General features: G+C 43.3%; 1 protein-coding gene across 11 annotated transcripts in view; it reads left to right on the top strand.

Moving 5' to 3' along the window:
- Nucleotides 1-21,844, top strand: part of PAK3 (p21 (RAC1) activated kinase 3) — a 248,120-nt gene that overhangs the window by 146,434 nt on the left and 79,842 nt on the right. For all 11 annotated transcript variants that reach the window (XM_035725555.1, XM_035725554.1, XM_027608161.2 and 8 more), the window contains one exon: nt 7,353-7,554. In XM_035725555.1, the coding sequence (XP_035581448.1) occupies nt 7,380-7,554 (175 nt within the window). In that variant the 5' untranslated portion in view covers nt 7,353-7,379. The remainder of the gene's footprint in view (nt 1-7,352; nt 7,555-21,844) is intronic.

Genomic DNA, 21,844 nt, shown 5'->3' with positions numbered 1-21,844 from the left:
TTCTGTGTGACCGTGCCTGTATGTATGTCAGTAGCGAGCTATCTCTTGCAGGATCTAAGATTGAAACCAGGCAGCTGTAAAAAGAGCTAGTGCCTCCCTTGCTTGTCCGGCTGCTTCTGCAAATATGCCTAACAAGTAGCTCAGTTCCTCCTGATCAAATGATCTTAGAAATGGCTTCCCTCCATTACCCACTGTAATGGTATCTCCCAGGCGAGGCTTCTCTGAAACAGCACACCCCTGTCTCTGATAGCAGAGTTCCCTTGGTGAGTGCCCCAGAACAGACAAGCTCCAAAACAAGGCCGTCTAAGAATTGGTTCTACTGGCCAAAGCAACCTGTTGGAGTTCTGTCAGTTAATCACCTAACCTTGGGTCGTTGGATGAGAACAGCAGGTGAAACCAGTAAGTACCGGCCCCCAGCGGGTTTAAATGAGAAAGCTAGAACTATCATGTGAGTATGTGGGGACGATAGAAGTGTATATATGAGGGGTATGTATGTGGGGCTGGTTTACTTGGGTGCACATTGCATGGGTGTCCTGGAAGGGAAATTGAGCGTTTGAGATTCTCATCTCCCCTCTTGCACTTTGTGACCCTGGGTAAGTCAACGTCAGTGCCCTGTAAATTCCTCGTGGTGGAGATGGGGCTGGTACTCCCTTCTTCACATAGTGGTGTTCAGCTCAAATGAGGGTAGAAGCTCTTGGGATGTTACAGATTTGCGGAGTAAAGAAAAAAAATGAGGTGTTGATCATCAGCTGGTAGCTGACTTCTACGCCGTGCCCAGTGGCTTGGCTGTTCGACTACTGCCAGTTTTTCCAAACATGGCTTCTTGGCTCAGACCTGCTTTGAGTGGGCATACGGGCTTTTGCAACATGATGAAAAACGTACTCAGCGCTGTGATAAATGCACAGAATGTATAGAGATCTGGTTACTACTTCACGTGTGTATTTAATGCCGGCTGGGAAGAAGGCACCGAACGAGGCAGTGTGAAAGCATACAGTTAGGACTGGGGGGTCCTTACCCTCAAGGAGCTTATGATCTAGTGGGGGAAATAGCATGTATAAGAACTATGTGCACTTCGAGACCAGGTGACGGATCTGCCAAGTTAGGCCCATCTGGCTGCCTGTCCTTGGTGGTTGGGCTGTCCCTCGTTCACGTAGCTTGGGAATGTGAGGAGTGTGGGTTCGGAGCTGCTGGGAGACTCAGACCTGGCTCATTCTCCCTGTCAAACTAGGTGAATGTTCTTTCCCTCCTCTTTGACATCTTAGCATACTGTGGGAATTAATCTCTGAAAAGCTGCTAGAAATCTTCAGATGCAGGTTGTTGTCAAAGTGCAAAGCAGTATCTTCCAAAGTATAATACACTGTCCCCTTTGTGAAAGACTTGGTGATTGTTCTTGGTTTTTCTGGCAATTAAAAACAGTCCCCTACATCTTCTTGCATTGTCAATCATAAGCTGGTTGGTTCAGTTGCCAATGATGTGTCCAGGATGAGTGGGTTTCATATTAGCGCAGGCTAGTTAACAAAGCATACCTGGAAGGTCAGCGAGCCATCTTGAAAATGGGTGCTTTTGTTTACAAGGGAGCCAAGGAAGGAGCCAACAGGTAGCTCTTGGATCCCTTCTCCCCACCACCAAAGTATAATTCAGTGTGTCCATCGTTCTCCTGGTAGGTGAAAGCAGCAACCTCATCCTCAAATACAAAGAACAGCCCAGCACTGATACCATTGTCTCAGGAGACACTTTGGCTGACTTTACATCTATATTTACATGATATCTCCAAGTCTGGAGGCTGTCATTAAAAGCTCAGTTATTTCTTGGTCTATAGAGCTAGCTCTTGTTAATCAAGGTCTCCCGAGTTCTAGAAATTTGAAATACTCTCCTATGTTGTTACATGTTTTAACATAGAGCTCCATGACTTGTTTACTCTATTTTTGAGATCCTAGAATCCATCTCCTTTCATATGTGCTCTTGTCAGTTTGGCTGTCATCTGATCAGCTCGAGGTGTCTTGCAACCCTATTCTTCAGGTAGTATCTCAGAAACATTAGGAAGTTCCCCCTGGAAGTTTCCCCTCGGCTACATCTCATTTCTATGTTAGATCCTCTAGTTTGATATGAAGAAGGTGTTAAGCAATTTTGGTGTGCTCACCGATCTGTAGTAATAGCCTCGTGTGGCTGGTGGTTTGGGAGCTCTACCTCTGGCTTTTTTAGATCATGGCTGTACATCTGCTAGCCTGGGCTTTTGGTTTTGAAAGGAGGCCAGTATTAGTTTGTTTCTTATTGGGGAAATATGCAAATAAACCATTATTTCGATTTTGAAAGCAGACAGAATGATACAGACATGTGGGTTGTCTCTGATGGCGCCAGATCGGATGACATTTCTTTCATTTGCTTGTGACTTAATAGGAGGCCTTGCAAATTGTAAGGTCAGTGTTTCTGGATTCTCACCCTTCACACACCTGGGCAGAACACCCGTGGCAAATGGGCACGATGGGCATTTTTGATTGTATCCAATTCAACACCGATGCCGTAGTATGAGTTTTGGCCACACTAGCTACAGTTGATCATCTGTCTTTCCTCTTGACTCCTGCAACATGCAAGTTGGTGGCTTTCTCTTTGAATCTACTGAGGGTTCACTGAGTGTCTGGTGTCTCACTGCACTGATTTTTGAGGCATGAGAGTTTAGCCATAGAGCTTGATTAAAGTTTTCCTCTAAAATGCTTTGCACCAAATCTTTGTGTTAAAACGCAAGTCAGGGGCGCCTGGGTAGCTCAGTCAATTAAGCGTCCACCTTTGGCTCAGGTCATGATCCTGGGGTCCTGGGATCGAGCCCCGCCTCGGGCTCCCCTGCTCAGTGGGGAGTCTGCTTCTCCCTCTCCCTCTTGTCCTTCCCACTGCTCCTGCTTGCTCTCTCTCTCTCATGCTGTCTGTGTCTTTCTCTCAAATAACTAAAATCTTTAAAAAAATAATAAATAAAACGCAAGTCAGTGAAAGGCTATGTGGGGTGTGTGTGTGTGTGTGTGTGTGTGTGTGTGTGTGTGTGTGTGTGCGCCTGCCTGTATGCACACGCCTGCCCTCACGCTTGGGGGTGATATTGGGTGGAGTGTGGAGTAAAGAGAAAAAATTCTAAGGAGGAAGGGGAAGAGAGAAGTAATCGTTCCTAGTACTCTGAAGAAAGGGGTGTCCAGGCTCCTTGGTTATCCTGAAACAAGAGGCTTATTTCTTGTTGCTGATGAATTTCAATTATAATTACAGACCATCAGTAAGCCACATTAAGTTCCAAGGGCTGGATCAAAAATATACTATACACCATCTGCAGGAGCCACTTGAATCCTCTCTGAAAAACCTAGTAGCCAAGTAGTAAATCAAGTTGTGAGCAGATATAAACTGTTGCTGGTTATCCATTAAAGTTAGCTTTTTCTCCACAATGCGAAGGGCCATGTTCTAAAAGTGGAATGAATGGGCTGGGGCTAGCTCCAGTGTGCCACTCACTTGCCAGTTTCTGTTCTGTTGCAGAAGTGAACGACAACAGTTAAACTTTAAGGATAAACAGTTTTTTTGATTGGGTTCCTAGAGAATAATGGCGCTTTTGTATAATTCTTGAAATAGAGCCTACAGCCGCCCCGAACAAAATAGTCTCTTTCAAGATCTTGGAAATAATGACATCATAGGCAGATTGAACCAGCAATCCATTAATAGTATCCTTTGTAGAAAGCTGTCTCAGGGGAGGGACCTGGATTAGTAAATTGGCATTGTTTGCAAACATAACATAATAGAATCCCCCGTTCTTCTACGTTTCTGGAATAATCAGAGACACTTCCCATTTGGGAAACAAACATATTAACAGCCGAGCTTCCTTACCGGCCCATACCCCTTTTCCATTGGTCTTCTGAAAGCATGCTTTGAAGCGCTTGCTTTGAAGGTGAGTTAAAGATAACAAGAGCCTCCTACACTATTCTTTTGTCACCAAATCAGAATTCTCTGGAATGATTAGGAGATGAAGGTTGGTTGTGCCAGGTAAAGAGTAATAAAGAACTGAAGTAATATCAGGACAACTCAGGCAAAACCAAATCTGAAATGTCTAGGTAAAACTAAACGATGATTTGCTTCATGCTGCACATTTTCAGTGTGGAACTAGACAAGGATTCCTCAGTTTCTTTTCCATCTCTGTGAAAGGTGTGTTCTGGCTCCTCTTACAATCCCCGGATGAGTTGACTAGAGTGAAAACAATTCCAGTTTGCTGGGCAGTAGAAAGGTGTGCCATGTAAACTGGGTCCTTCACAAATGCCTGTGTTATGGACCACGGCAAGCATGTGGTGGTGAAATTTTGGTCAGGGATTTTGAGTGTAACATAGGGGAGTATAGTTGGGGTTTTCTATCCCAAGTACCCCCTTTTTCCCCAGCCTAAAACATACCTGGTCAAATAAGGTCAGAATAATCAGGCAGCTTGAAAAGAAGCAGGGCATCTACCAGTTGAGTCTCTAGCCAGAGAGAGAGTAATTAGGAACAAAAACACCCCTCCGTTAGCCACACCTAATTATCAAGAACAAAGGAGCCTAGTATTTTGAATTACGTAGGTGTACTAGAACCCTGACCGCCCCAGACTCTTGCTTGCCTTATTACGTAAGGTCAGCTTCGTATATCATACTAAAGAGGCCATGCCTGTTTCTCTGACTTTCGTCATCTTAAGTTATGTAATGTGTCATCAGAAAATATGTATCATCCAGCTCTCCCCCCGCCTTCTCTCTCTGTGAGAAACCTAGCTTCTAGGTATTTCTATTTAAATCCTCAGGTGGTTTTTTTTTTTTTTTTTTTTGCAATGGCTTTCAAAATTTATTATTTTTACCAAGCTATATTTTGTGTATCTGAGCTTTATGTAATAATCACTCCATACTCAAGCATTATTTTTAAACCCCCAAAAGTAAAACAAACAAAAAACACACACAAAATAATTAGTGCTTTCTGTGGCAAATTCTTCTCAGTAACTAAATGAAAACCATGGAACCCATCCACTACAGAATAGTGTTGCTGGTGAAGTCAGTGTTAAACTCACTTTTCTTCTGGAGAAACAATGAATTTAGAAGGACCAAATTTAAAATGCAAAAGGGAATGCAGACGCATTAGCACTGGCTTCATAGATTACTCAAAACATGTTTTGAGTATACTCTCTCCTTAAAATCACAGTTTTTCACTTTATCTTGTGCTGGGTTTCACCTAAATAGGAAAATGCAAGGTTAATCAAGTTGTCATTGGTGACCAAACTTTTATTACTGAGTGTTTCCCCTAGCATGATTACTGAAAAAACTACAGAGTGGGTCTTAAATTCATTAAGATAATGTAAGACATGACAACTGCATGGGTTCTTCTTACTGATTTCTAGTTGACTCTTGCTTCAAAGAATTCTGAGACTGAAACAGAAACCTACTATCCTTTAAGGGGTCCGATAGTAACTCTAAGAATATGTCTCTTAAGTAACCCATCTGTGTCTCCATTCATACGTACTCGAACAACAAATACTGATTTAAGCTTCTGTGTCAGGTGCCATGCTAGGCACTGGAAGTGAGATTATAGGCTTGAGCAGTGGGGTTTCATCATCTCTGGCTGCACGTTATATATATATATATAATATATATATTATATATATATAAATGTTTATTAAATATACAGATAAAAATGCAACTACAAAACAAGTCAGGGTATGTGTATTGCAAAACGAAGAGTGCTAAAGAAAAGGAGGGACTGCAACAGTTCACAGGAGGGCAAGACTCTCTGACTGCTGTTATCTTACTAGATGAGAAATCAGGGCCAATAATCACATGTCCGTACAGAAGGGAAGTACTGGATATTGTTCCAAAGAACATCATTGCCTTGCTTTTCATCCCCATGCCCCCAAAACAAAAGAGATCTCTTGCCCAGATTAAGATCAAGCTGGTCATTGTTAGTTGGCAGTCACCTGTGCAGATGGAGAAACTATGAATCGGTACTCACCTATTCTTGAATACTTAAGTTGGAGAAAATTTGGGACATGGTAAAATTTTGAAACTCTTCCACGTCACGTGATGTAAGAGTTCATTACTGCGAATAATAAACACATTGTAACCACTAAAGAGATAAAAATAATTATGACAGATTCTTTCTCATTACAGCAGGTAACGAGAAGACCCTGGTTGTTGCTGTACTTAAGTTTGTTTACAGTAAATGTTGTTGGAATAAAGTGATCTGCTAAGTCGTTTTTGGAGAGCTCTTATGCTCCTAAATTAGCGCCAGTTAATACTTGATGAATTTACATAGATTCTGTTGCATTGGGATTTCATTTGCCTTGTGTTCAAACTGGAGATTCATTTGGAAGATACTCTTTAAGACGTGACTTGAGATGGCAAGCCTCCATTGGGGTCCTAGTGGAGGGACTTGAATTAGAATAGGAAAACAGTTGGAAGCAGGAACATTTCCTCGGGGAGTCCATGCTTTTCCAGGTCATTTTACCTTCCAGTGGGATGAAACCTGAACGTATTCGGCCCTAAGCAGAAGATACTAACGAGTAATGAATTTAAGAGCAGGTAAGTTGCTAAAACCCTGACTGGTTCTTTCAACCCTGTTACCCAGGCCATCTCCCTCATTCCCCGGTTCAGGACATAAAACATGACAAGGAGGAAGGGTATGATGTCTCCTCAGGAACTGGTCCTCTCCTTGGAGTTAGCTCCTCTTTGCTCGTGGGGACATCTGGCTCAGCTTTATATTCTACCCACTACCTGAAAATGGGGCATTGTTTCCCCATTGCTACATCCGGAGTTTGCTGCAACTGTCAGGCCTACTGGATTACGCTCCAGTTCTTTCTCATAAAACAGTAGAGTGTGTTTTGTACATCAGGTACACATAGGTAAGAATCTGGCGCCGGTGGCATCCCAGTGTCAAAGCAGCTAACAAATCCTTGTTTGGGGCCATTAAAAATCAACAGCCAAACCCGTGTCAACCCCAGACTTTGAGGAGGTTGTGCTTCCCGAGCATCACGAAAATCAGGGTAGAATTTTTAAAGAAGGTTGTAAATTGTTCATTAGAAGATTGTGAGTGGACAGCAGAAAACAGAAAGGGACTTTCTGTGTTTGTGTCTATGTATTGAAAAGCCATTAATTATTGCCTTCATTTTTCCTCTTTGGGAAATGGCGTCGTTGGTCTTCAGGGATACAGGTCCCTCCCCTCTAGAAAAGAAACCTCCACAAAAGATCATCACAAAACCTGAGACCACGTGAGACCAACGCTTTTGTGTCTAAGATGGCAGAATCCTCATTTTACCGGATTGTTTTGTCGTTTTTTTTTTAAGGCCGCTTCTTTCTCAATTCCTGTTTTCTCCTCCTGTTCTGTAGGAGCTGTGCAGTCAGTTGTCCCTGAAAATGTCTGACAGTCTGGATAATGAAGAGAAACCCCCGGCCCCACCGCTGAGAATGAACAGTAACAACCGAGATTCTTCGGCACTCAACCACAGTTCCAAACCACTTCCCATGGCCCCTGAAGAGAAGAATAAGAAAGCCAGGCTTCGCTCTATCTTCCCAGGAGGAGGGGATAAAAGTAAAGTATCAGTGGCCGGGCATTGAAAAGGGGCTAGTTTTCTTTCTTTCATTGTCACTTTCTTTCTTGGGTAGTCATTTCTGGAGCATTGGCTGTGCGGGGCCTGCCTGACCTTTCCGTGTACACCTCGAGAGGTTGCGTTTTGTCAGCGCATAATGTGTGATTGACTTAACCGCGGGTTTACAGAAAATTCACTTAGGCCGTGTTTGCCTTTCATGATGTTCGACCAAGGGAAGTCATAGCAACAGCACTGTCTTAAATATATGAATAGTGACTTTCTTTCCCATAACTTAGAGGGGAATTTACAGTAATCCCTTTCTAACTGTAAGTTGACCTTATTGGAGATTTGAGTATAGGTGGATTTACTTCAGTATACCTTTCTAACAATGGTGAAAATTCTGAATTGCGTAAACAGGATCAGTCCAAGTCGTCACGTGATTGTCTCTCTGGCTTTATCACAAGGTGGGAAGACCCTTCTGAGTCCTTTGTTCTCTCTCTCATTCCTCCACCATCAGCCCCATTTGCACTGAGCATCCCAACAATATATTAACATTTATCCATGTGTTGTTCATAAAACCATTTGTGATACTGAGGGGCTAGAGAATCTCTAGTAAACAGGGGTCAGGTTGCATTAATTAGCGTAAACTTAAACATGGCTTCTGTAAATGTGACTATTGAGGCAGAAGAGAGTGAAGCAAGCCCATAGCAAGCTGCCAAAAAGGCAAGAAAGGGGGTGTCTTTAGAAAAGAGACATTCACCATCTGCTCCTTCGCGGTAAAACAAATAGTTTTGCAGGTCACTTACATGGTGGGAATGAGTCCCACAATTCGTACCATAAGGAAAGCCAACACTCTTACTAGGACCAAGATTGCCTCTTGGTATGCCTCTGTCACCTAAGAGGCGCTTTATCCCTGGTGACCCGGATGGAAACGATGGAAGTGTTAAACCCCTGCATATGAAGACAAACAAAAGAACAACAAAGCACTTTCCACACAAGGGTCTGCGAATGTGCACGAGGGATGGCCAAAGATGTGTTTTCAGACACCGAAGTGGGTCCCAGAAAAAAAAACCCTGCCAAGAGCAAGGGATGCTTTGAGAAATTTCTGGTGCGCCATGCCCGGGAGACCAAGTCTTCGGTGAGTGTGGTGCAGAAGAAAGAACCACAAGACCCTGCCACTCCTGTGTTGTATCTGCCACAAGTGCAGGAAGCGACTGAATCAGGAGATTATGTGGCTGCCCGAATCTTCCCTGCTGCTGAGACCACCATGCTTTGGAAACCTTTGAATAATCCCACTTGCCCTTTTGAAGAAAAAGAGCCAACCAATGCCGACATGAGTTAAGCAAAAACAGAGAGGCCGACATTTCTGTTTTGTGCCAATACCTGGGGTGACCTTATTGCGAAACCGTTGCTGCCTGACACAAAACTATGCCCAAATCTTCTCAGGGGAAACAAAAAGCCAAGCCAAGTTTCTGGTGTATTGGCACACAAACAGAAAAGTCTGGATAACTCCTCTCCTTAAGGAATGGTTTGAACACTGCTTTCTCTTGGAAGTTCAGTATGAAGAAAAAAAAAAAAAGTCCTGCTGATTCTTCCCAGTCCTTATAAAGACAACCTTAACAGATCCTTGAGCCCTTAGATCATTGCATGATCCAGCCATTCAAGAGGACTTATGCCAAACTAATGCATACCTTTGTTGTTCAGAATCTCAAAGGCTTCTCTGTCTGAAGATCCTAATGCATGGGGTTCTGACACTATCACTAATGTTGTCTTCTTAATAAAAGAAGCATTAGCTAGTTTAACAGACCTGTCAGTAATGCAAGCTGACAAAAAAATCTGACTAGAGATGGGTGACATACCTTTCAATGATCTGTTCCAAAGACAGAGAATCTTTGGATCAAGAAGAACCTATAGATGAGGAGGGACATTTGGTACAAGAGCACTCATTGGCTGAAGTTGAAACTGAACCTGTTGATGCTGCTAGAGGATGGCTCTCAGGAAGCTTCCAGTACCCCAGGGGTGATTATCATAAGTTATGACAAAGATACTTAGGAAGCTCTGGGACTGGAGACAAATATAGTTAGAAGCAACAGGTGCAGAGCCTTTAGAACACAATTAAAACCTCCCCCAAGAAAGTAATGCAAATTGAGACATTTACACATCAAATCTTAACCTGTTCAAAGCTTGAGTGGTTTAGAAGAACTCTGTAGAGAGGTGCTGTGATGCTTTCAAGATATCACATTGGAGGGCCCCTGGGTGGCTCAGATGGTTAAGCGTCTGCCTTTGGCTCAGGTCATGATCCCAGGGTCCTGGAAGCGAGCCCTGTGTCGGGCTCCCTGCTCAGCGGGGAGTCTGCTTCTCCCCCTGTTCATGCTCTCTCTCTCTCTCTTTGTACCTCTGTGTCTCGAATGATTAAAAAAAAAAAAGATATCATATTGGAGAGAAATTGTCTTCCACAGAACTTGAGTCGTCAAGGAGGACCATTCAATATCGTTGCTGGACAGCTGATAAGCTGCCTTCAGACCAAGTGTGAAGGATTTCATTGAACTCTCTATAAAGAGGTGCTAAGAGTCTTTTTACATTACCATATTAGGAAGAAAGCACCCTCAGAAGAGCCTAAATCTTCAAGTAGTGCTATTTAAGTGCCCACAGTAGACACTTGGTATGCCACCTTCAGAGAAGGCTTGAGCGATTCAATTTGAACTCTGTACAGAAGTGCTAAAGTATCTTCAGGAAAGACTTGAGGAGACGGTATCTTCAGAAGAGCCTGTCATGAAGTTTTACCACTAAAACCACTTGCTTTGATAGGGCGAAAGGCACGAGCAAGTTGTTCCAGTCTCAGGACTGGATTCCGATGACTTGGGAGAATATGAAGATCCACGATTTGAGCTAACAGTTCACCCCTGTTCATCACTTCACTGCCACCCCCATTGTCCCCCTGCCATAATGAGCGCGACATCCTCATCACCTCTGGAAATCGTCTTAGGATCTACATGGAAACACTGTAGAACCTATCATTTTTATGAATTTAAGCTATGTAAACTGTCATTCTCCTTATGTAATGTGCTGTTGTTATTGTTTTGCTTCACTGTGCAAAAAATTACCCATGAGGGGTTTCAAAAGTTTGCATGTGACCTCACTTCCCATCCCCCCTCTTTTTTTGGAAACCTCCTAAAATCATACTTTCTTCAGCTGAACTCCACTATCTTGGGGGTTGCTCAGGAACTTGACCCTCATAGGTAAAGAGGGGTCGCTGTTTCCATGTTTCTGCCTCTTGGTGACTGCTTGGGTTATAGCACGATCAGTCTTGAATGAATGGGAAGAGCACTGGATTTGGGCTCTGAAGAACCTGGGTTGGAGTTCGGCGCTGCCACTGATGATTGTGACTTTGGGCTAGTCACCGAGTTTCAGCACCATTTAAGTGCAGGGAGTGATACCCGGGCTACCTCACAAGATATCTTCTGGTAGCCAAATGCAATTCTAAGTATTAGAGAGGTGTTAAAATTAAAAAGGGCTACATAATAGTGAGGTGGTATTACATTTGTATCATTCTGGACCTTATAAACAAAACAACCAAACAATCATATTTTTAGAACTCTTTGTGTTGTTTTTTTTAACGGAAGTACGTTTGTGTCTAGCTAGAACTTACACGCTGATTATAGAAAACTTCAAAGAAAATGAAAATTGCCCATAATTTTACAAGCTAAAAATAACCAACTGGGTTGGTGGTTTTCTTCCTAGTCCTCCTCCTTCATTTCATATAGAACTTGTTTATCAATATATAAAAAAAATGGAAACTAAAACAGAAAAGATAAAAGTTGCCTATATTCACAAATGCCAGAAACAATATTAACATTCTAGTGGATTTCTTTCCAGACTTTTTTGTGGCATTATTTATATATATTAATATATATGATATATCCTTATACACAGTTTTTTACATAGTTAAAATCCTAATAATGCTCTTTTATATCTTTATTTTTGTTATGTTAATTTAAAAAAATTTTTTTATTATATCTTAATTTTTTACTTAACATGTACTTAAAAGTTTTATCATGAATATTTTTCTACATTTTTAACAAGTTTTCATAAATACCATTTCTGATGGTGTGTAATATTTCACCATATAGTGGCATCCTGGTTTGTTTGACCAGGATATTTTGTTGGATATTTGGGGTCCTTTCTAAACTTTCGTTATAAATAACGTCACAATGTCTATCTCTTGAGTTAAATGAAAGCAGAGGTTTTTGCTCATTTAAGAAGTCTTTTCATTGACCAAATGGAGCTTCAAGAGACAAGGCAGAAACAGAATAAGAAGCAGTGGATGTAATTTCCAGATTGAGGATCTGTCTTTGTTGGAGACTGTTCCAGGAGCTGGATCTTGGCGTTAGAGCGAATCAGGAGAGAACTTTTGCCACCATTTGGTGATACTTCACTATAGAAAAGTTTTCAGAATGTAGAGCAGGAAAAAGGACATCCTGAACAAGTGATTTGATTTGATTTTATGGTCCCCGTGAAGGGTGAGACCGATCAGGTTGCTCGGCTGCTACAGAGCTTGGAGCCCAATGTGTGGCCCATGCAGAGCGCTTGAAATGGGACCCTACGGTATGTATGCACTTTGTATTGGCTTTCTTCTAGGCTCCATTTTATGTTTCTGTCTTTGTTACTGGTTTTTTTTTTCTTTTCCTTTTCTTACCTACTTTGAATTTATGCTATCATACTGTATTTTGTGTATTCTTGTAAGCCGCCTTATATCCTTTTGGGAACAAGGAGGGGACTAAATACATGGATGAATATATATATATACGTGTATATATATATATATATATGAAATATATATATACGTATATATATATATATATATATATGAAAATACATGGATAAATAAACCAGTAGGGCAAATGCAGTGAAGCAAATGAATCAGCCAGGATCCTGCAGACGGCATAGGGACTCTAAAAAAATCAGTGTGAAGCATATGAAGCTTGGAGGAACATGTGGGAGAGAAGCAGGTGAGGCTGCATTTGGAGGTGACATGGTATGCGTGACGTCTTTGTCTTCTGAGGCGCGCTTTATGTGTCCCGTGTCGCAAGCCGCACTGGGGCATTAGGTGGGTTGCAGAGGACCTGTGATGCCGTGTGAAGGGCCGTGTCTTTAGAGAGCACAGGTGATGTGCCCTTTGTTTGCGGGGGACCCAGAGAGATTTGGGAGCTGGTGAGCCTGGAAATGAAGTGAAGGCCCCTCTCCCTGGAGGAGTACAAGGGGTTAGGTGGGTAGCAGTCAACTCAAGACAAACAAGAGGTCATCTCCCATTTACTGACTAGTTCCCAGGTGCCAAACTGTGCCAGGCACTTTACATGTATTGAGTCTTTTCATCCTCACAGCTACTCTGTATTTATCCCCTTTTTGCAGATGAGGTCATTTAAGTTCAAAGCATTTAAGTAGGCAGCCTAGAATCACATAGCAGCCAACGGAAGCCAGGAGTCTCCCAGGTCCCTCTGACTACCAGCCCTGTGCGTATTCTGCTTCATCACACTACCTTGCAACAGGCTGTAGGGGATACGTGGTAAACTCTAGTTTGCTCTTAGCCTCCAGAAGCCAGCGGTGGCTCTCATTTTCCCTTAAGACGGCGGTGTACTTTGAAGCATATCCGAATTTCAGGAAGGGGGACTTTTTTTCCATCACTGCTCAGAGGGAAAGAAAACTTTTTCATGTTTGTTTGTTTTTCTTTCTAAAGAAATGATGGTGGGAAAATATTCTTGACAAGAGAGATGTGCTAACATTGGATTTGGGCATTCTGTGGGTTTTATTCTCATTTGATGTGTGTACTTGACAGGCTATTTATTGCTTACTTGAGAAAGGGCTCAGCATGAGGGTGTTCATATATGTGAAAAAGTTCTTCAAGTGCCATATAGTTTTGTTATTGTATCATATATGTGTGTGTGTGTGTGTGTGTGTGTGTGTGTGTGTGTATACACACACACACATATATATGTTGTTTTGATTCCTAGGGTGAGCTCTCTTTATACGCTACACAGAAAAGCTTTGCTGTGCAACAGTTATATTAAAGAAGACTCTCAGTGATCCTTTATATGGTCGTTTTAATCAAATGTTCTGGTCAATGCACGTTACTTTCATCTAATTAATGCACAATAAAAAATACTTAGTGTGATAACTAGACTGAACAGTATGCGATCTTTCTTCAGTGATACTGAAGACCCTTTGGGATCTTGCAGTAGCCCAAGGTTATTATCATTGCACCAGCAGTGATTGGGAGTCAAAATTAATTGAGGGTTCCGTTATATCAGACAGCCAGATGTCAGAGACTGCTACATCCTGAATGGTTTTTACATTCTTCTTGGTTCTCCAAATGTAAACCGTACAGCTCAGTGGAGTGCTCTTTGGAGATCACTGCCCTGCCCTTTGGGAAGCCTCAAGGATGTGGCATCTTGCCTGTCCTCAAGGTCAGTGCCGTGCCCCGGGAGAAGAGCCTCCTTTACTCCTAAAAGTGCCCTGTGGTTGAAGTGGGAAGAAGGTGGGATAGTGATGCCCTCTGCCTGCTAGGGCCTGTGTTTCTACATCAAGACCAATAAAGAGGGAAATTGGGCACCAATATGGTGACCCGCTAAAATGAGCAGACAGTCAAATTCAAGAGAGGTATGGAATTCCTGATAGGGAGATGTATACACGAAAGGATAGAAGCAACAGGGAGATCGAAATGGAGAGAGGAAGCAGTATGTGAGGGGGAGTTTGGGGGTAGGGAGGATACTGGGGAAGGCTGAAGAGAGTTGTTTCAAACATGAAAGCGAAGTGTTGCAAGTGGAGGAAAATGGACACAACTAAGGGATATGCCGTTGCTTTCCTCCTTAAAGCAAATGAGTCCCTCCCGCCCCCCCCAGACTTGTGCCCTATATAATTATCCACGTGATCAGGAGCGTCTGGTTCAGGACATTGCCCCATATTTGGTTTGTTTGTTTGTTTGTTTGTTTTCAAACATTTTCCATTCAAATTGTGGCCTGTGTGAACCGGGTGTAAACGAGAGTGGAACCAGTGTGCGTTGCCTGGCAGGAAATGGTAAGAGTCCTAATGATTTGCCAGAATGATTGCTGTTGCTGAATGTTTTTGCAGATGATACCCCTGCAGGTGAGGGCTGTCTGTGCGTGAGTGAAGGTCACTAGAAGGGCTCACATGGGACTCTCATTTCCTATCGCCCATCATCCTCGTGGAACACCCAGCGTAAGCACTGGGCCTGGAGCTCTTGCAGAATCAAGTACCACTTTTGAGTTTTTATCTGCACATTAAAGGCTGCTAATTTATGGAGAGTATATATTGTTTTCCATAGCCCCCGAAGACCTGGCAGGAGGAAACAGGTGTACTATTTCACCGGCAGGAACGAACTAGGCATAAAGAAATTCCAGATACGCTGATTAAATACTATGAATTACCGAGGGTGAAATTTTCTGGGTTCTTCTATTGGAGGTCTCATGGCTTTAGCAGGTTCTACCTGAAGCAGGACAATGAACCCTCCACCCTGGGCCCTCCCAGCTATATACTTAGGGATTTGCTAACATAATAAAAGATTATAAGAGCAGTGAGTGTTTAAAACAGCCCAGTCTAATCCTCTTTCTCAGTAGTTATATTTTCGTAGACATCACTCATAGGATGGGAAATCCTGGGTAAAAAAGTGGCAGATTAGTTCTCCAGCCAACAGAGTCACCCAGTTGCTGAGTATATTACTAATGAGATGATGTGTTTGTGATGGCAGTTAGAGGGATATTACAGAGTTCAAAGTGGTTTCAGACCAGTTACCACCTTCAAATCTCTTATGGTGGAAGCAAGGATTTGCCGCCATTTTATAGAGGAAGGCAAAAGGTTAGGGACTCAGAAGTCAAGTGACTTCCACAAAGATGCCCCACTAAGGGTTACAAAGTAAGGCAGACCTGGAATTTAGATCTTCCCTGACTTCTCGTCCAGCGGTGGTTGAACATCCCACTGCTTATCATAAAATGGGGGCCACCTAACTTGTATTGAAAAGAGGGTTTTAGCCCGTGGCATATGAAAAAGTGGAATTTTTAAAGAAGCAGGCAACATGCAGGTGATTCTCACCCCCTTTCTCAATCTGCAATGACAACAGGGGCCTTACCTTTGTCTTAAAAGTGACTCCTGGGGGTCTGACTGGCTAGCAAAAAGCAACAGCCTTTGTAAAAAAAAAAAAGGAAATGTTTAATTCTTCCTGATTCCAGTGTGGTTCTGGGGGCTTTTAAATCTTTTTTTTTTCTTTTACAAAAATAATAACTCATGCTTTTACAGATAAACTATGAAAGAACCATAGGAAAATAGAACACGACAGTCACCTCTCACGCCTTCTCTCAGATTCACTTATAATCCAGTATTTAAAAATTTGCGTATTTTTTTCATTTAATAAACACCAATTTCCTTTTCTGCTCGGAATCAGTATGTATTTTGCCCAAGATGCTAGGTTGAAGCCAAAAATACATCTGTGACGTAGAATCTCTTTTTAAATCTTTTACCCACCTTGCACTGTCAATTTCTTTAAATACTTAGCACCAAGAATAAAATCTATTTTTGTGCCTAACTTTCCAGTGTAGTCACCACATAGTACCTTCAAGTAGTTCCAATGGGAGAAATAAATTTGAAGACCTGCTAGTGACATTCTGTCTATGCCCCCCCCCCAAAAGTAGAGGAAAACTAGAGAATTATTTCCTCCCCTGTGTAAGGGAAAAATGCACATTTCATGAAATGAATAAGAAATTGTCAGATACCCTCTCATCCTATACCCCCAAACCATATTTGTTTACAGAGCAGAAGTGTCAGAGATGAGAATCATCTTTGCAGAAATCAGTCCCTCTGGCTCTGTTGCTCTGACACCACGTGCAGGGCTGCTGTTGCCATAGGAGGGACTATATCCCAGAACTGCTCTGGAATACTTCTTCTTACCCAAGTATAAGGCTTCAGAATGTTTCCCTCCGGGGGGGTTAAGACACAGTGTGCTCTGTGACCCATGCATCAGAGGATGGAGCAGAATGGCTTTTTTTGTTGTTGTTGTTGGAATTAAAAAAAGCAACAACTCCACTACCTAATTTACTTTCCTGGTAGTTAGGTAGACACTGAGGCGTTTTGCTTCTTTAGAGGCCACAAGGGCAACATTCTGTAAATGATCTTTGTGAGGCATTGACTTGCAGCCTCTTAGTGAATGAGGGAAATGAGTGAACCACAGGAAACACCTATCACCCCGCTAAAGAGTACATTTGAGTACAGATTGCACCTGTGTAGGGAGAAGGGGGGGGGGGTTTCTGGTGTCAAGTTGAGGGTTGCGGGGTGAGGGTCCCTCCCAAGAGAGCTCCAGTCCCCGCAACTTCAGTACAAGCCTCCTCACAACATATCTTATTAGACCTCCTTTCTCTCAAAGGACTTCATGGAACATCACAGGACAGAGACGTGCAAGCAGCCAATGCATAAAGCTAGGCTGTGTGCTGACTTGAAGCACAGATCAAGTTTACTAGCTATCTCCGTGTAAAAAGGAGACGGACCAGAATGGGATGTGAATAGAGGCTTCCCTGGAGCACTGTTTCTGGTTCCCTGGTATACTTCACTCAGAAAAGATTTGTGTCTGCTTTTTATGTGCCCAGCTCTGTGCTGAGTGTTGTGGGGCATAGTACGTAGAAGACAAGTTTCCCTGTCCTCTCCCTTAGGTTACGACTTTCAATCTGGTTGCAGAGATCACACACTCACACACACAGTTTAGAAGAAATGCCTAGTAGGTGATCTTAGAGGCAACAGATGCAGTAACGCAGAGGTTTCCCCATTCCATCCCCACTGTATATTTTTCTTCTCAACCTATGTGAAGTAAGCTACCATTTTGAAGTCCGCCCCCACCATGCCTTAGGTACCTAGCTAGCAGCACATAGCTCCCTGGCTTGTCTTTCAGAAAGTACCTTCTCTATTATATCATCCACCTGCTCAAAAACCTTTTCTAGCACATTCTTTATTACCATCTCCAATTTCATCTTCCTTCCTGCTTTCCAAGGCTATACCCTGTCTATTTACTTGTGTGTCTTCCCACTTCCTCATCGATATGCTATATACGTTCCTATTTGCAAGCTTTGCTTCTCCTATTTTTTTCTACTTACATGCCTTACCCTTTCCTGCCTGTCGACTTTTTTAAAGATTTTATTTATTTATTTGAGAGAGAGAGAGAGTGTGAGAGAGCAGGAGTCGGGGCAGAGGAGAGAGAGAAGCAGGCTCCTCACTGAGCAGGGAGCCCGATGCAATGCGGGGCTCCATCCCAGGACCCTGAGATCATGACCCGTGCCTAGCCATTTTTTAAGACCATCTCTCAAGTCTTACCTTCTCCAGTAAGCTCTCACTATCCACCACAGCCTTCTGTCCCCTTTTCATATGCTACATCATTTATGCTCTATTATTTTCAACCTAGCACCTAATTGTCTTTGGTCTGGTAGTATCGATCACTATTTCTTATTTGCTAAGTGTGTTTCCCCAGTCAGATTACAAGTCTAGAATATTACTTCAGTTCCTAATGAGCCACCTAGCACAGTCTGTCACTACACTGATCCACAAGGCTGTGTATACTTTCAAAGGAAAGGAAAGTGGGACAGTAGCAAGACAGAATTGTTCCTTTTAGAGCCACTACCAGCATGTGAAATGCTTTCTGCTTAGAACTAGCCAGCCTGTATGTGTGTGTGTGTGTGTTTTCCTTTGGAAAAATTATTTCTGCTTTTTACATCATATTTTGCTTTTAGCCTTCTGTATTAATGTGGCTTTAAATGTCACTTTTTTTTCTATGCCCCATGCCGTAACCTTGCATGCTTTCCATTGCTTTTAAAAAAAAAAAAAAATGATTGGTATTCTGTGCTTTTAGGCTCCATTCATGTAGGAAAGCATTTTCCTATGTTCTCTGCCATTCCCTTTCTTCTCCTGCATGCTGTATTTTTAAGGAGCTAGACAGTGCTCCACAACATAATTCTGGACATGACCATATGACATCATCCAATGAGAAGGCCCAACAAAACTTCCAGGAATTTTAGGGGAAGGTGACAAGTGGAATTCCTACAATGAGGAAGATTCAGGTGACCATTTTCTCAAACGCTTTCAGAAGGCAAGCATAGCATCCTCCAGCCATTCCATGTGGGTGAGAATTGGTCGCTTTGCTGTACCTTGAACCCTGCCCAGCTGTGTTGCCAATATCTGCTTTTGGCCCCAGGCTGGCATCTGGCAAGATGCGTGCCTGAATGAGTTCAGAGTCTTCCCCGCTGTTGAGGAAGAACAGCCCCAAAGCTGCCACCAACATCTTCAACTGTAACAAGTACTTTAAAACATACCCTCCCACCACACAGCCTTTTTAGGGAACCTGAATCCTAGTCTCCTCACCCATGAACACATAAAGGCACAGAGGCATGACCTGTCTCCATCTTACTGGGTCTCATTTCACATAATGAAGGTCATTCATCCATTCATTCATTTGTGCATGTGCTTATTCATCAAATAGTTATTGAATCGGGCACTGTGTTAGATAGATGTTGGGATACAGAGGTGGCTGAGTCCCAGTTCCTACCTTTAAGAAACTGATGGCCTAGTGGGGGACACGGACAAGTCAGTCATCAATTAGAGTTTAGCGTGGTAAGTGCGGTACAGAAGTGAGCACTGCGGAGGGACAGCTCTTCAAGACCGAGGTGAAGTTAGGGACGTCTTCCTGGAAGAAGTGACCACTGAACTGAGGTGAGTCTTAAAGAAGGAAGAGAGCTAGCCATGTCAGGGATGGTTGGCATTCCAGGTAGAAGGAGCAGCATTACGAAGGCAGTAGGCATGACACATTATTCATCGGGGTGCTGTGAGTACAACTACAAGTACTCACGAATAGCTAGTGCATAGAGTGAGAGTGGGCGAGGGGTGGGAGACTGAGCCGTGGAAGTAACTGGGGACAGGATCCTGGAGGGCTTATATACGCCATGCTAAGGGCTTTGAATTTGATTTTGAAGGCATTGGGGAAGTATTGATGCAGAGGAATGTTATCAGATTTTGTGTTTCAAAATACCACTCCAGCCAAGGAGAAGAGTGGATTGTGGTGGCGGTGGGAGGGGACAGAAGGAGACAGATGGAGTTATGCAGGTGAGAAATGACAGTACCCTAGCCTAAGGGCCATTATCGGTAAGAACAGAAGAGGACAGCACAGAGGGAATATTTATGAGGAAGCATTAATAGAGTAGGCAACTAAGCAGATGATGAGAAGAGAAGGGTGAGGTAGGGAACACGGGAGGAGTTGTCATTTCTTGTTTTGCGTGGGAGAAGGCAGTGGAAAATTCATTTACTTTTAAAAATACCAGAATAGAGGTGTTCAGAGTGCAAGTCCATGGGGTCAGGGTAGAGGTCAGGGCTGGACACCCACACGGGGAGCCACTAGTATAGCTGGGAAGTGAAACTGTACAAGTAGGTGAGGTGGCTGAAGGGAGAGGCGTGTTGGTACGGAGACGTGAGGACCCAGGACAGCTCCTGCGGAGTACTCTTTAGAAAGAGTCAACAGAAGACCCAGAAATTCAGCAACAGGCTCTAGGAAAGGACTGTGTGAAAGAAGGCAGGAAGGATTTCGTTTCATGAAGTTCAGGGTCAGCAATGTCAGTTTTGACTGAAAGGTCCACAGGTGTAAGGACTGAAAAGTGCGCATTTTCAAGTAGGAGATTCATTCGAGACCTTAGGGACTCGTTGCACGGGTTTGAGGAGTGAGACTTAAGGAAGTCTGGGCTGCCTTTTCTAGAAGTTTAAACTCCAGAAGGAAAGGCGGAGCTGTAGCAGCAAGAGAAAGATGTGAGATGGCAGAAGGTTTTAATTTTTAGGGACGAAAGAGATCTCAGCAGTTCTCGCTGGCCAGATAGGAAGTTGTCAGTAGGGAGGGAGAGATTTGAAGATACAAGAAGAAATAGGCAATAATTGGTGTGAGAGCCCTGGAAAAGTGAGAGGGACTGCTATCCAGAGCACCAGTGGAGAGAGAAGCCTCAGGCAGAGGGGGGGGGGAGATTGCTTCCGGTGAGACATGAGATGTTACTGATGGAGAAAAAATGCAGTTGGGGTGGGACAGGAAGCCCAGTCAAAGGAGTTCCAAACTGATGGCCTCCATTTTTCTCAGGGAAGTGAAGGAATTTGATATGCAGAAAGTCAAGGAGGAGAGGGTGAAGCAGAAGTTTGAGCAAAGTGGGGAAAATTCTGGAATATTCCGTAAGAGAAGTGGGAAAGGAAGTTGGAACGGACAAGAAGAATATTGTCACGCACCACAGATGACCCAACTATGGCCTCTTACTTTTATAGTATGAACCAATCTGCATAGCTTTGTGGTTTATTTTTTTCCTCCAATAGTTCATCTGCCTCAGTCTCGAAGTGGAGGTTTCATTGTTGGATTCTCTCAGAATAGATTTTTGCAGGAGAGTCGCAAGAGTAAGTCAGAGAGTGGCATTACTTCCAAAGCAGTGGCTTAAGAGCAATTTGAATGATGGACCAAAGAGTCTAGGCCAGGAGGAAGCTGGGAATTTGGCTTAAAAATGGAGGGATCCAGGGACTAGAATTTTTTGTTGAGACCAGAGAATAAGTAAAATAGGATTAAGGGCGGGAAAGAGAGCTAGCAGGATGGGAGCCTGGGATAACGGGGTTTAATCTTTCAAAGAAAGGGTAATTCTGGATAATGAAAAGGCCTGGAGTACCTGTGGTCCTCCACTCTGCACATCATCTGTGGAGCTTAGAAAACCATTTGTCCAGGTCTCCCCGCCCCCAGAAATCCTGCTACAGTAGGTTCTGCGTGGGTCCTAGACAATGGTCTCTTATAGAACTCTACAGATTATTCTGATGAACAGCCCTGGTTGACAACCACTGGGTTAGTGGTGGCCATGGGAGCAGATTGAACTAGAAGGGAGCTGAAACTCATTAGCGTTGAGGAAGGTCAAGGAGTTAAAAGGAAAGAGTGTGAAAGAGATGTCCATTTATATATCCTGTTTGGCAGAGTGATGGCAGCATTGAGGGTAGGAAGGAAGACCAGGAGCCCGAATCCTCAATGGATATGGGGACTTGGCCAAGAGCACTGAATGGCAGTAACCTCAAAGGAGGGGCTTTTGGAGGCAAGTGCAGGAGTACTGATCTCAGATCAACAGCTTGGAATTAAAAGGGGGAAACCCTACCCTTCCCCATTCCTCCACCCCAAAGAACTTGGGATGGGGAAGAATGAGCAGCATCCATCAGGATTATCTGAGGAAGTGGTACCCTCATTAGAGAGTA

Source organism: Zalophus californianus, chromosome X, assembly GCF_009762305.2.
Source record: "Zalophus californianus isolate mZalCal1 chromosome X, mZalCal1.pri.v2, whole genome shotgun sequence".
Taxonomy (NCBI): Eukaryota; Metazoa; Chordata; class Mammalia; order Carnivora; family Otariidae; genus Zalophus; species Zalophus californianus.
This window is presented reverse-complemented; position numbering and strand designations above follow the sequence as displayed.